Source organism: Arachis ipaensis, chromosome B04, assembly GCF_000816755.2.
Source record: "Arachis ipaensis cultivar K30076 chromosome B04, Araip1.1, whole genome shotgun sequence".
Classification (NCBI taxonomy): Eukaryota; Viridiplantae; Streptophyta; class Magnoliopsida; order Fabales; family Fabaceae; genus Arachis; species Arachis ipaensis.
Genome location: NC_029788.2, coordinates 54,870,765 through 54,884,982, shown reverse-complemented (window position 1 = coordinate 54,884,982; position 14,218 = coordinate 54,870,765). Strand labels below are relative to the sequence as shown.

General features: G+C 35.1%; 2 protein-coding genes across 2 annotated transcripts in view; one reads left to right on the top strand and one right to left on the bottom strand.

Moving 5' to 3' along the window:
* LOC107636494 lies at positions 8,199-11,335 on the bottom strand. The gene is made up of 4 exons (XM_016339999.1): positions 11,207-11,335; positions 9,564-10,357; positions 8,479-9,219; positions 8,199-8,253 (listed from the first exon to the last, which is right to left on the bottom strand). The coding sequence occupies exons 1-4, from the start codon at positions 11,333-11,335 to the stop codon at positions 8,199-8,201; spliced, it is 1,719 nt and encodes a 572-aa protein (XP_016195485.1).
* LOC107639316 (transcription factor HY5-like) overlaps positions 13,804-14,218 on the top strand; it is a gene marked incomplete in the record, with an annotated part of 29,897 nt that continues 29,482 nt past the window's right edge. Inside the window, 1 exon segment of the mRNA XM_016342789.2 lies at positions 13,804-14,193. Within this exon segment, the coding sequence (XP_016198275.1) occupies positions 13,995-14,193 (199 nt within the window).

Genomic DNA, 14,218 nt, shown 5'->3' with positions numbered 1-14,218 from the left:
GATCCTGAGGTGTCAAGGATATCTCATCCCTGCACCAAGTGGCGTGCAAAATGCCCCTTTCTGCCAATCTTGGCATTAAACGCCAGGCTGCTGCCCATTTCTGGCATTTAACGCCAGCTTCTTGCCCTTTTCTGGCGTTAAACGCCAGTCTAGTGCCCATTTCTGTCGTTAAACACCCATAATGGTGCCAGACTGGGCGTTTAACGCCCATTCTGCTACCCTTACTGGTGTTTAAACGCCAGTAATTTTCTCCTCCAGGGTGTTCTATTTTTAATTCTATTTTCCATTCTGTTTTTGCTTTTTCAATTGTTTTTGTGACTTCACATGATCATCAACCTACAGAAAACATAAAATAACAAAAGAAAAGAGAAATTTAACATAGATAATTAAAGATTGGGTTGCCTCCCAACAAGCACTTCTTTAATGTCAATAGCTTGACAGTGGGCTCTCATGGAGCCTCACAGATGTTCAGAGCAATGTTGGAACCTCCCAACACCAAACTTAGAGTTTGAATGTGGGGGTTCAACACCAAACTTAAAGTTTGGTTGTGGCCTTCCAACACCAAACTTAGAGTTTGACTGTCGGGACTCTGTTTGACTCTGTATTGAGAGAAGCTCTTCATGCTTCCTCTCCATGGTTACAGAGGGATATCCTTGAGCTTTAAACACAAGGGAGTCTTCATTCACTTGAATGATCAATTCTTCTCTGTCAACATCAATTACAGCTTTTGCTGTGGCTAGGAAGGGTCTGCCAAGGATGATGGATTCATCCATACACTTCCCAGTCTCTAGGATTATCAAATCAGCAGGGATGTAATGGTCTTCAACCTTTACCAGGACATCCTCTACAAGTCTATAAGCCTGTTTTCTTGAATTGTCTGTCATCTCTAGTGAGATTCTTGCAGCTTGAACCTCAAAAATTCCTAGTTTCTCCATTACAGAGAGAGGCATGAGGTTTATGCTTGACCCTAGGTCACACAGAGCCTTTTCAAAGGTCATGGTGCTTATGGTACAAGGTATTGAGAACTTTCTAGGATCTTGTCTCTTCAGAGGTAATCTCTGCTTAGTCAAGTCACCCAGTTCTTTGGTGAGCAAGGGGGTTCATCCTCCCAAGTCTCATTACCAAATAGCTTGACATTGAGCTTCTTGATTGCTCCAAGGTACTTAGCAACTTGCTCGTCAATAACATCTTCATCCTCTTCAGAAGAAGAATCCTCATCAGAGCTCATGAATGGCAAAAGTAAATTCAATGAAATCTCAATGGTCTCTGTATAAGCCTCAGATTCCCATGGTTCCTCCTTAGGGAACTTCATGGAGGCCAGTGGACGTCCATTGAGGTCTTCCTCAGTGGAGATCACTGCCTCTTCCTCCTCTCCAGGTTCGGCCGTGTGGGTTATAGTGATGGCCTTGCACTCTCCTTTTGGATTCTCTTCTGTATTGCTTGGAAGAGTACTAGGAGGGAGTTCAGTAACTTTCTTGCTCAACTGACCCACTTGTGCCTCTAAATTTCTAATGGAGGACCTTGTTTCAGTCATGAAACTTTGAGTGGTTTTAATCAGATCAGAGACTATGGTTGCTAAGTCAGAATGGTTTTGCTTAGAATTCTCTGTCTGTTGCTGAGAAGATGATGGAAAAGGCTTACTATTGCTAAACCTATTTCTTCCACCATTATTGTTATTGAAACCTTGTTGAGGTCTCTATTGATCCTTCCATGAGAGGTTTGGATGATTCCTCCATGAAGGATTATAGGTGTTTTCATAGGGTTCTCCCATGTAATTCACCTCTTCCATTGCTGGGTTCTCAGGGTCATAAGCTTCTTCTTCAGAGGAAGCTTCTTTAGTACTGCCTGTTGCTTCTTATATTCCAGACAGACTCTGAGAGATCATATTAATTTGTTGAGTTAATATTTTATTCTGAGCCAGTATGGCATTCAGAGTATCAATCTCAAGAACTCCTTTCTTCTGATTTGTCCCATTATTCACAAGATTCCTTTCAGAAGTGTACATGAATTGGTTATTTGCAACCATTTCAATGAGTTCCTAAGCTTCTGTAGGCGTCTTCTTCAGATGAAGAGATCCTCCAGCAGAGCTGTCCAATGACATCTTGGACAATTCAGACAGACTATCATAGAAGATACCTATGATGCTCCATTCTGAAAGCATGTAAGAAGGACACCTTCTGATTAATTTCTTGTATCTTTCCCAAGCTTCATAAAGGGATTCACCTTCCTTCTTCCTGAAGGTTTGGACTTCCACTCTAAGCTTACTCAATTTTTGAGGTGAAAAGAACTTTGCCAAGAAGGCATTAACTAGCTTTTTCCAAGAGTTCAGGCTTTCTTTAGGTTGTGAGTCCAACCATGTCCTAGCTCTGTCTCTTACAGCAAAAGAGAAGAGCATAAGTCTATAGACCTCAGGTTCAACCCCATTGGTCTTGACAGTGTCACAGATTTGCAAGAATTCAGCTAAGAACTGATGAGGATCTTCCAATGGAAGTCCATGAAACTTGCAATTCTGTTGCATTAGAGAAACTAATTGAGGCTTAAGCTCAAAATTGTTTGCTCCAATGGCAGGGATTGAGATGCTTCTCCCATAGAAGTCGGGAGTAGGTACAGTAAAGTCACCAAGCACCTTCCTTGCATTATTGGCATTGTTATTGTTTTCGGCTGCCATGTCTTCTTCTTGTTTGAAAAGCTCTGTTAGGCCCTCTATAGAGAGTTGTACTTTAGCTTCTTTTAGCTTTCGCTTCAAGGTCCTTTCAGGTTCAGGATCAGCCTCAACAAGAATGCTTTTGTCCTTGCTCCTGCTCATATGAAAGAGAAGAGAACAAGGAAGTATGGAATCCTCTATGTTACAGTATAGAGATTCCTTGAAGTGTCAGAGGAAAAGAAGAATAGAAGGAGAAGGTAGAAAGAGAAGAATTCGAACTTATTAAGAGGGATAGAGTTCGAATTGTTGATAGTGGAGGAGTATTAGTCCTTAAGTAGAAGGATGTGAGAAGAGGGGAAGAATTTTTGAAATTAAAGTAAAAGATTTTGAAATAATTAAAAGAAATTTGAAAATTTGATTGATGATTTTCGAAAACTAAGATTGGGAAAGAAATTAAGTGATTTTTGACAAAGATTTTGAAATTAGAAATCAAAAAGATATGATTGAGACTTAATTTTGAAAAAGATGTTATTGAAAAGATATGATTGAAAAGATATCATTGAAAATCAAATTAAAAAGAGAAAGTTTTAAAAATTAAAGCTGATTACTTGACTAACAAGAAATTTGAAGATATGATTCTAGAATTTAAACTATGATCCTTTCTTAATAGGCAAGTAACAACTAGAAAATTTTGAATTAAATCATTAATTGTAGCAAGGATTTTCGAAAATAGTAATAATAAAAAAATTGAAAAGAAATTGATTTTGAAAAAATATGATTGAAAAGATATGATTTGAAAAAGATTTTACTTTGAAAAATTATGAAAATTTGAAAAAGATTTGAATTAAAAACAAAATCTTCCCTCTAGTGTCATCCTGGCGTTAAACGCCCAGAATGGCATCCATTCTGGCGTTTAACGCCCAAAATCCTACCTTTTGGGCGTTTAACGCCCAGCCAGGTACCCTGGCTGGCGTTTAAACGCCAGTTTTCCTTCTTCACTGGCCGTTTTGAACGCCCAGCTTTTTCTGTTTGATTCCTCTGCTGAATGTTCTGAGTCTTCAATTCTCTATACTATTGACTTGAAAAGAAATAATTTTAAAATTTTTTTTGAATTTTTTTTAATGATGAGAAACAATAAAAATGAAACTAAGATCAAATAAACAATGCATGCAAGACACCAAACTTAGAAGTTTGTATACTAAGGACTATAACAATTTGAAAATGCATATAAGAAACAACAAAATACACAAAATAAGAGAAATTAAAGATCAGAGCACCGAAATCATCAAGAACAACTTGAAGATTAATGAAGAACATAATGCATGTATTCGAAAAATGCAATAATACAGACATGCAATTGACACCAAACTTAAAAATTGATACTAGACTCAAACAAGAAACATAAAATATTTTTTATTTTTATGGTTTTATAAATTATTTGTGATTTTTTGAAAATTGAGTGGAAAAGAAAATAAAGGGATTCAAAATTTTTAATAAGAATTCCAGGAATCATTGTAATGCTAGTCTAAGACTCTGGTCCAGGAATTAGACATGGCTTACTAGCCAGCCAAGCTTTCAATGAAAGCTCCGGTCCAAAACACTAGACATGGCCAATGGCCAGCCAAGCTTTAGCAGATCATTGCTAACAACAGCAAAATTGATAGAAATCAACAAGCTCTTGTGATTATAAGTTGAAACCTCGGTCCAATAAGATTAGACATGGCTTCACAGCCAGCCAGACTTCAACAGATCATCATGAAACTCTAGAATTCATTCTTAAAAACTCTGAAGAACAAAATAAAAAAATTTTTTGTATTTTTAAAAAAAATTCGAAAATAAAAAGTAAAATTACCTAATCTAAGCAACAAAATGAACCGTCAGTTGTCCAAACTCAAACAATCCCCGGCAACGGTGCCAAAAACTTGGTGCATGAAATTGTGATCATCAACAATGGTGCCAAAGGACTTGGAGCTCTCAAACGTGAATCACACTTTGTCACAATTCGGCACAACTAACCAGCAAGTGCACTGGGTCGTCCAAGTAATAAACCTTACGTGAGTAAGGGTCGATCCCACGGAGATTGTCAGCTTGAAGCAAGCTATGGTCATCTTGTAAATCTCAGTCAACCGGATTCAAATGGTTGTGGAGGATTGATAATTAAAAGATGAATAAAACATAAAATAAGATAAAGATAGAGATACTTATGTAATTCATTGGTAGGAATTTCAGATAAGCGTATGAAGATGCTTTGTTCCTCTCGAACCTCTGCTTTCCTATTGCCTTCTTCCAATCATTCATACTCCTTTCCATGGCAAGCTTTATGTTGGGCATCACCGTTGTCAATGGCTACTTCCCATCCTCTCAGTGAAAATGTTCTACGCACGCTATCACCGTACGGCTAATCATCTGTCGGTTCTCGATCATGTTGGAATAGGATCCATTGATCCTTTTGCGTCTGTCACACGCCCAACACTCGCGAGTTTGAAGCTCGTCACGGTCATCCCTTCCCAAATCCTACTCAGAATACGACAGACAAGGTTTAGATGTTCCGGATCTCAGGAATGGCCGCCAATAATTCTAGCCTATACCACGAAGGTTCTAATCTTAGATTAGAAACCCAAGAGATACACATTCAAGCTTGTTTGCATGTAGAACGGAAGTGGTTGTCAAGCACGCATTCATAGGTGAGAATGGTGATGAGTGTCACATAATCATCACATTCATCATGTTCTTGGGTGCAAATGAATATCTTGGAGAAGAAATAGACTTGAGTTGAATAGAAAAACAATAGTACTTGTATTAATTCATGAAGAACAGCAGAGCTCCACACCTTAATCTATGGTGTGTAGAAACTCCACCGTTGAAAATACAAAAGTAATGAAGGTTCATTGGCTTCGGCCCCAGAGGGGGAACCAGAAGAACCAAGACGAAAATACAATAGCAAAAGGTCCTATTTATAGATAACTAGTAGCCTAGGGTTTACAGAAATAAGTAATTAATGCAGAAATCTTCTTCCAGGCCCACTTGGTGTGTGCTTCGGCTGAGCATTGAAGCTTCCATGTGTAGAGACTTTTCTTGGAGTTAAACACCAGGTTTTGTGCCAGTTTCGGCGTTTAACTCCAGCTTTTGTGCCAGTTCTGGCGTTAAACGCCAGAATTCTTGAGCTGACTTGGAACGCCTGTTTGGGCCATCAAATCCTAGGCAAAGTATAGACTATTATATATTGCTGGAAAGCCCAGAATGTTGACTTTCCAACACAATTGAGAGCGCGCCAATTGGGTTTTTGTAGCTTCAGAAAATCCACTTTGAGTGCAGGGAGGTCAGAATCCAACAGCATCTGCAGTCCTTTTTCAGCCTCTGAATCAGATTTTTGCTCAGGTCCCTCAATTTCAGCCAGAAAATACCTGAAATCACAGAAAAACATACAAACTCATAGTAAAGTCCAAAAGAGTGATTTTTATTTAAAAACTAATAAAAACATAATAAAAACTAACTAAAATATACTAAAAACATACTAAAAACAATGTCAAAAAGCGTATAAATTATCCGCTCATCAAGTAGCTTGCTGGCGTTGAATGCCAGAATGGGACCATTCTGGGTATTCTATGGCTTACAAGGAGTAGAGACCTGGCGTTGAACGCTAGGAAGGGAGACCTTAATGGGCATCCAACGCTTTACTTGGAGCAGAAAGCTGGCGTTGAACGAAGGCTTCACATTGCTCTTGGAGAAAGGCTTGAAGGTCATGTGGTTCTTGGGCCAAGGGTGGAAAAGCTTCACATTGTGGTGAAAAATGAGGTTCATTGTTTGGGAGGAAGGTTGTATTTTTGGGAGGTAGTTCATGTTGGTGAGTATCATGAGGTGGTATGTGAGAAAGTGGATGGTGGTATTGGTGTGGTGTTTGAAAATGTGGTGATTGACGATTATGTTAAGGGTATGGGTCATAGGCATATGGTGGTGGAGGTACACAATCAAAATGGAATCCACCATATCCTTGGTTTTGGTATGCATATTGGGAAGGGTTTGGCTCATTGTAGTATAGAGGAGGTTGCTCCTTCCAAAACAAATGTTCCAATCCCATGATGCAATCCAAAATTGAGGTTATCAAGCCCTACAAAATAATCACAACCAAACTCAAAACCAAGAGGGTGATAACTCATAGAGAAAATAGAAAATAAAAACTAAAGACATCAATTAACAAAAGAAACAAAATCCTAATTAATAGCAAAAACAATCAAACAACCCAAAAAGTATCTATTCACACTATTCATATATACACAACAACCAAAACTATTTCACTCATGACGATAGTTTTCCGGCAACGGCGCCAAAAATTGATAGATGCAATTCGTACCGATTCGGGATTTCACTTTAGAAAAGAGAATGTCTTCGTCAGTAGTATAGTCCAAACTGACAATTTAAATCCCATCAATCAAAGTTTACAATTTCTAATTAACCGAGAGTATTTAGACTCCCAGGTCGTCTTTCCTAGGAACTAGTGCCAACAAGTGCACACAATTTTGGTTGTGAGATTCAAAGGGGTTTTTAATATAGAAGCAAGCAATAAAGAAATGAAAGAACAAGCCAAAATTGCAATTAATAAACTAATAAAAGAACAAAAGAACTATGTATGTAATATAAACAAGAATCAAAAGTGGTGAAAAAGTGGTTTAAAACATAAATGAAACCTTGACTTGGGATGAGTTATGGAATCCTTCCTTGCCAGAACCAGAACTATGATAATTATGATGGATTAATCTCACTAAGTCAACCCTTAACATCGAAAGATAGGTCAAGTGAGCATAATTGTCATTAATCCAAAAATCCTAGCTAACTTACCAAATTAATTGGTAAAAAGGTAGCATTAGTGGAAACAATAACAACTAACAACCCAAAAATTATCGCTAAATGTCGGACATTATGACTCTTGTAATCCATACAATCATTTTCCCTAAGCCAAGGGGTGAAAATTACCCCATAACTAAGATTGGCATTTCATCAAACACCTAGTATGCATATTCACAAAACATGGTAAAATTAGTAAATTAATGAAAACTATGAACCACAAATACTCAAAACTAGTAAAAGCAACTCAAACAAACATGTAATAATCATCAAACATCAAATTAACCAACTAAAAATTTAAAATTGCAAAACTATGTATATATTGACAAAGGAAATTAAAGTAGAAGAAAGTGTAGAACAAGTAGTATAATAAAAGAGAGAATTAAAGAAATACTTACAATAAAATTACTAGGATCCAAAATCAAAACTTGAACTATAAAATTCTACAAAATCCTAATTAAGAACCCTAAGGAGATTGAGAGAAAACTAACCTAAAACTACCCTAAAACTACTCCTAAAATGTATTCTATGAAGTATGGTAGTTTATCCCCCCATTTGGTGTTGCTTCCCCCTTCAAATATGTCTCCAAGCCATCAGAAATGGGCCAAAAAGCCTCTCCAAACGCGAGCCACATGACTTTTTAATGAAGTCACCCGCTGGTACCTGTGCTGTGCGTACGCACACATGGCTGTGTGCTTCTCCTTTGTTTTCTTCATGTTTTCTCCCAATTGAATGCTTCTCCTCCACTCTTATCAAGCCATTCCAACCTATTACACTTGAAATCACTCACCAAAACCATCAAGACATCGAATAGAATGAAAGTGGGATAAAATTGATTAAATTAGCCACAAAATAGCATGTTTTTACAATTAAGCTCAATTTAGGGAGAGAACACAAAAGTATGCTATTTGGATGAATAAATGTGGGTTTATATAATGAAATCTACTCAAATCAAACCAAAAAATATCGTCAAATATGGATTCATTACATACCCTTTAGGAAGCTTCACATTTTTCAAAATACAACAAAAGACACATTTTTCCTTTGAAGACATTGTGAAATGTGCTGGTGGCAAAAATGTCTTATTTAGTCCTATATTTTTTGGATGAAGTTCATGTCGTATCTCCATATCTACCAAGTCAAGCCTTACTTTGAGATGATCTTTTGATTTTCCTTCTAAATTCAGTAATGTTCCAACAATATTTTCACAAATATTCTTTTCAATGTGCATTACATCCAAATTGTGACGAAGCAAATTAGTACTCCAATATGGTAACTCAAAAAATATGCTTTTCTTAGTCCAGGGATCATCATCATTTCTTCTCCTCTTTATAGTCTTCCCAAACGGAATCTCCATGTTGCCTAATTTTTCTAATATATCAGGCCCTGATAGTGTCCCAGGTGCTGTTCTTAGCTCTTTCATACCGTCGAAACTCTTGTCCTTTAACAACCGATGCTTTGATGCTAAAAATCTTCGATGACCCATGTAACAAGTTTTTTTACTATGTTTCAAGAATCTAGAGCATTTTTCATAATTACAAACAGGACATGCCAATTTTCCACTTGTACGCCAACCAGATAACATAGAGTAACCAGGCAAATCGCTTATAGTCCAAAGCAAGGCAGCATGTACACGAAATAACTTCCCACTAGAAGCATCATATGTCTCAAAGCCATTCTCCCACAACTCTTTTAACTCATCAATTAAAGGTTGTAAATATATGTCAATATTTCTATTAGGAGAAAAAGGACCAGGAATAAGCAAAGATAACATCATAGAATGTTGTTTCATGCAATCCGAGGCAAGTTATATATCATTAGGACCACCGGCCAAATACTGTATCTACTACTCATTGTTTTATATAGGTTAAAGCCATTACTTGCTAAACCCATCCTCACATTTCGAGGCTCCAATGCAAAATCTGAATGTAATGAATCAAAAGTTTTTCAAGCTGGTGAGTCTACTGGATGCCTTAGTTTTCCATCATTTTTATGACCTTTATTGTGCCATGTCATCAGATCGGTGGTTTTTGAAGATATGAATAGTTTCTTGATCCTCAATTTCAAAGGAAAATACCTCAAAATCTTTGCTGGAATTGATCGAGAAGTTACCTTGCAAGAAACTTTTCTTTTAGCAGTTTGGACCTTTTTCATTTTATACCTAGAAGCACCACACTTTGGACAAGTAGTGTATTCCTTGAACTTTTTCCAGTATAAGATATAGCCATTTGGACAAGCGTCAATTTTTTCATAACTGAAATCTATGTCCTTGATGATGTACTTGCATTCTTCATATGTTGATAGTAGACACGAGCCTTCGGGAAGTAATTCATTGAGTAATTGTAGTAAATGATACGTTGCTCCAACTATGAAGGTCTTTACGTGGAGCAAATGAACAATAGTTGATAACTTTGTAAAATCTTTACAGCTTGGATATAATTCTTGATGAGCATCATGTATCAACTTGTAAAACTTCTTAGTTTCTTCATCAGGCTCTTCTTCATTTTCATCCGCATCCAATGCATCATCAAATTGACTCGTTTCAAATTGCCTCGACATCATGAAGGTCTCTTCCAATAATTTATCCATGTTATCTCGTATTTTAGATCCATCCTTCTCAGCAGATTTTGAAGATCCACATTCTCCGTGAAATATCCACTTACTGTATCCCTTATCAAACCCATCACAAACTAAATGCTCGTAAACATCCTCTCGATTTCCCCAAGCATAATTTTTACAATTCTTACAAGAGCATAGAATTTGAGTTCCTTCAGCTGCATTATGAAACACAAAATCAAGAAACTCATCTAACCCATCTAAGTACTTCTTAGAAGTTCGCAGTTTGAGCATCCAACTCTTATCCATGACTAACTAATATTATAAAATTCATAATGTCTACAAAATGAGAAAGAAAAAAACTAAAATAAGGAGCATTTTACTAAACTATTATTGTAGAACAAGGCATTATAATGTGCGATAACACTATAACAATTATAGAAGGTATGTAAGATAAAATCTCAAGACTAAATATAGGAGAAGTACCTCCTCAAACTTTCTACCAAACAATTAGAAGAAGAGATCAAAGAATTCTTGACAATAATGCATAAAATCAAGTACAACATATAATCTAACACATGCATTCACTTATTAAGATATGGATAAGAAAATCCTACTTGTTTTAAAGCTCAAACAGTTACTGAAATGAGGATTAACGGTAGCGGCAACAAGTAGAATTTGGGGAGCAGTCCAATAAAACGTGGTTATGGTTAAGAATCAGCTGTTGTTGCTAGGTACATTAGATGAGTATAAGCAGTAGAAAAACAAGCAACATGGGCCTCGACATGATTCTCAATTAGTTAATTACACGCAAAATACCTGCTTAACATTAAATAAATAAACACCAAAACAAGGATTTTGTATATTAATTCACAAAAAAAAACGAATAGATTAATTCAATTTTCTCATTTTGTATATGATTTTTATTTTTTATAATAAATATAAAAAAATAATAAGATGATTCATTTTATCTGTAATATATATTATAATCAAACTATCTAGTATATATGATAATTAAAAAATAAATCTCATTTAAGATAAAAATAATAATTAAATAAAAAGCAAGGTTAAACCAGTGACATTAAAGCTAAAAGCACATATATCTGAAATCGTTACTTTCCATAACAAGCAACGAAGATGAAGAACCTCAAACAAATCTCAGACAAATAAAGTGGCAGCAATGGCAAGAGTTGCAGCAATGTAAAATGACGACGATGACGGCAAAGAATGAGGAGCACCGGAAGTAGGAGCAGGTGCAGGAGCAGCAATTCTAACATGGATGAGTAGCTTCATCTAACGGTTAACACAGTGGTCGCTCTTTTCACAGATGTACCAATTCCTTCCTTCGGTTTCTAGTAATTACTTCAGTTGCTTATTCCTGAAATTAGAATGGGAAATTTGGGAATTCTTACAGAGAGAATTAAAGGAAGCAGAGAGAAGGCGAGCTTTGTGGGAATATCAGAAATGGGAATGGAAATGGCTAGAGGTGATTGAGGAAAATGGAAAGGGGATTCTGGGTAGTAATTTAGGGTTTTATGGATTGGGAAGATGAGAAACATAAGTAAGGAACAATAAGGAGTCAAGGACCAAGGAGCAAGAAGTTTCAGCTGCTTCTTTTTCTTCTTCTCATTTTATACCAAAATTCAAAACCTAAATTCAAATAAACAACTTAATTAAAAATAGAAAATAGAGTATACGTTTGAATTTAGATTTCAAAGGAATTACTTAAGATTCCCAGTTTTACTTTGTGATGCCAGGAAGGCTGAAAGTGTTTATAGATTTCCAAGTGTTTTCCAAAAAAAAAAAATTGATTTGATTACAATGTTTATCCAAAATTCTATTTATAAACTAATCTAATGTAATTTGACAGTTACTCTTATAATATCTTCGTGTTGAGTGAAAACTGAAGCTCACGGATACGACAAGTGCACCGGATCGTTCAAGTAATACCACAGTGAGTGGATATCATTTCCACGAGGATTAAAGGACTGAGCACGTAAATATTGAGTTAAATGACTAATTAGATCAACAAAACTTGAAATTGATGAATGTTGGAACTTGCGGAAAACTTGAAATACTTGAATATTGGATTGCTTAAGGGCAGTGAATGTATAATTGATTGAAAAAGAATATATGATGGAGAAGTCAAGGATTTTCGAAGATGTTTAAGTCCTTAGAAAAATCAAATTTTATTTTCCTATTCTAAAGAAAGCAAATCTTTTCACGACGAATCTTAATTAACCGATTTCTAATGTCTTGACTCCTCAGTTTCTCTTCAATTTACCAATCGCCAATGTCTTGGTCAATCGATTAACCAAAGAAGTTAAGTGCTAAATCTGATTCAGTTCTTCATAAGATTCAAAATTAGTCTTTAGGTCGGATTATATGTCACATATCCAAGTTAGTCCTGTCCGATTGAATCTTATGAGAAAATATAATTTTTAAAAATTGTCCTAATCCAAATTATATGTCACGTATTCAAAACTAGGGTAATTGACAAATCATTTATTGTGTCACACACTTTAAAAACCACTATGTCTTGTCGATTCAAAAAATCATATGAAAGAATTTTCAAGCATAATTCGGATATTAGTTATGTCGAAACAATAAACAAATTCAAAACGGGATTAGTATGCTTGTCGACACTACAAATCCTTTAGGGATGAAGAACGAAACACATAAAACAGATCAATGCAATACTTTAAAATAGAAGAAAACCTAGATTAATAATTCATAGAAATATAAACTGAGCTCCTAATGCTTTGACAGAGGGATTAGTTACTCATGGAGGAATTGAAAAACAAAGCAAAAGACAAGAAGAAGAGAGCCACGTGAGGGATCTGAAGATCCTCTCCTGGGGTGTCCTCCCTTGTGAACAATCACTACAACAAATATGGGATTTAGCAACACCAAATTTTGCAACGCCTTAAAACCGTTCTCTTAGATAGTTTTAGACAACGGGTTTTTATAGTGTTACTGTTGAATTTAATTTTTTAATATTTTATAGCAACAAATTAAAACGGTTATCTTTGACTATTTTAAAGAACGGTTTTATAACCGTTACCATGATTTATTTTTAAGCAACAATTTTTATTGTTGTTTAAATAATTGTACAAAAGAAACGCAAAAAAACAATTGTTAAAATGCTACATTTTAAAATCGTTCTATTAGATGGTCTTAGACAACAGTTTTTACAATGTAGTTATTGAAGTTCAATTTTTCATCATGTTATACCAATAAAATAAAATCGTTCTCTTTGACTATTTTAAAGAATGGTTTTATAATCATTACAACAATTATTTATCAAACAACAATTTTCTAATATTATTTAAATATAATATTATTTAAATAATTATCCAAATTAAAAGATACATATAAAAATAATTATAAATAATCATATAAATTTAAATAATTTTTTCTAAAAATACTAAATTTATAAATACTAAAAAATTATTGTTATAAATATATAATAAATATTATTTTAAAAAAAATAAAACTAAATTTATAATAAATATTATATTTTTTTTATAAATATATAATGTAACATTCCGTATTTTTGAGAAAAATAATTTAACTTTTCTTAATGCTAAGTTATTTTCAGTTAAAGAATTGTATTTTGTTTTTCAAAAAAAATGTTATAGATTAAAAGCAAAGTTTGCTATATATGGAGAGTGATGAATAGTGTTTGACTGTTTGATATATCATATATGTATGTAGACGCGAAAAAGAGAGAGTAGCAAAAAGTGTTGGCTACGTGCGCATCAACGTGTTCATTTGTGAACCAAACTCTTAGGCCCCATCGATTCCTTCATTCGCAATGGTTTTGGTTTTTGGATATATGATGAGATTCCGACATTAGAAAACACGCTTACATACACTTTTCAGTTTTCCCCTTCCTTTTCTTTTCTTCGGTCCATTCGTTGGTAATGCTCTTTCAGAAACACTAATAGACATGTCTCTTCCAAGAGCCACAACAGTAGGCAATAATAGTCCAAACAACAACACTCTTCAACAGCAACTGATGAACAATGAAGGAGGAGTAGCAGCAGCACCATCTTCTTCTTCTTCTTCTTGGAATAGGATTATCAACAACAACAATAACATCAGAAACTCTGTTAATCCTATACCTCCACAAAAGAGAAGCAAACTTGGTAAGTTACGTTATATATCAATCAT

Coding starts and splice junctions, on each gene's coding strand:
- LOC107636494 (XM_016339999.1), bottom strand. CDS start 11,335: ATGAAGCTACTCATCCATGTTAGAATTGCTGCTCCTGCACCTGCTCCT. Junction 9,220..9,563: donor ATTCCAGCAAAGATTTTGAG/GTATTTTCCTTT, acceptor TTCTCCTAATAG/AAATATTGACATATATTTAC. Junction 8,254..8,478: donor AATGTGAAGCTTCCTAAAGG/GTATGTAATGAA, acceptor CAAGTGTAATAG/GTTGGAATGGCTTGATAAGA.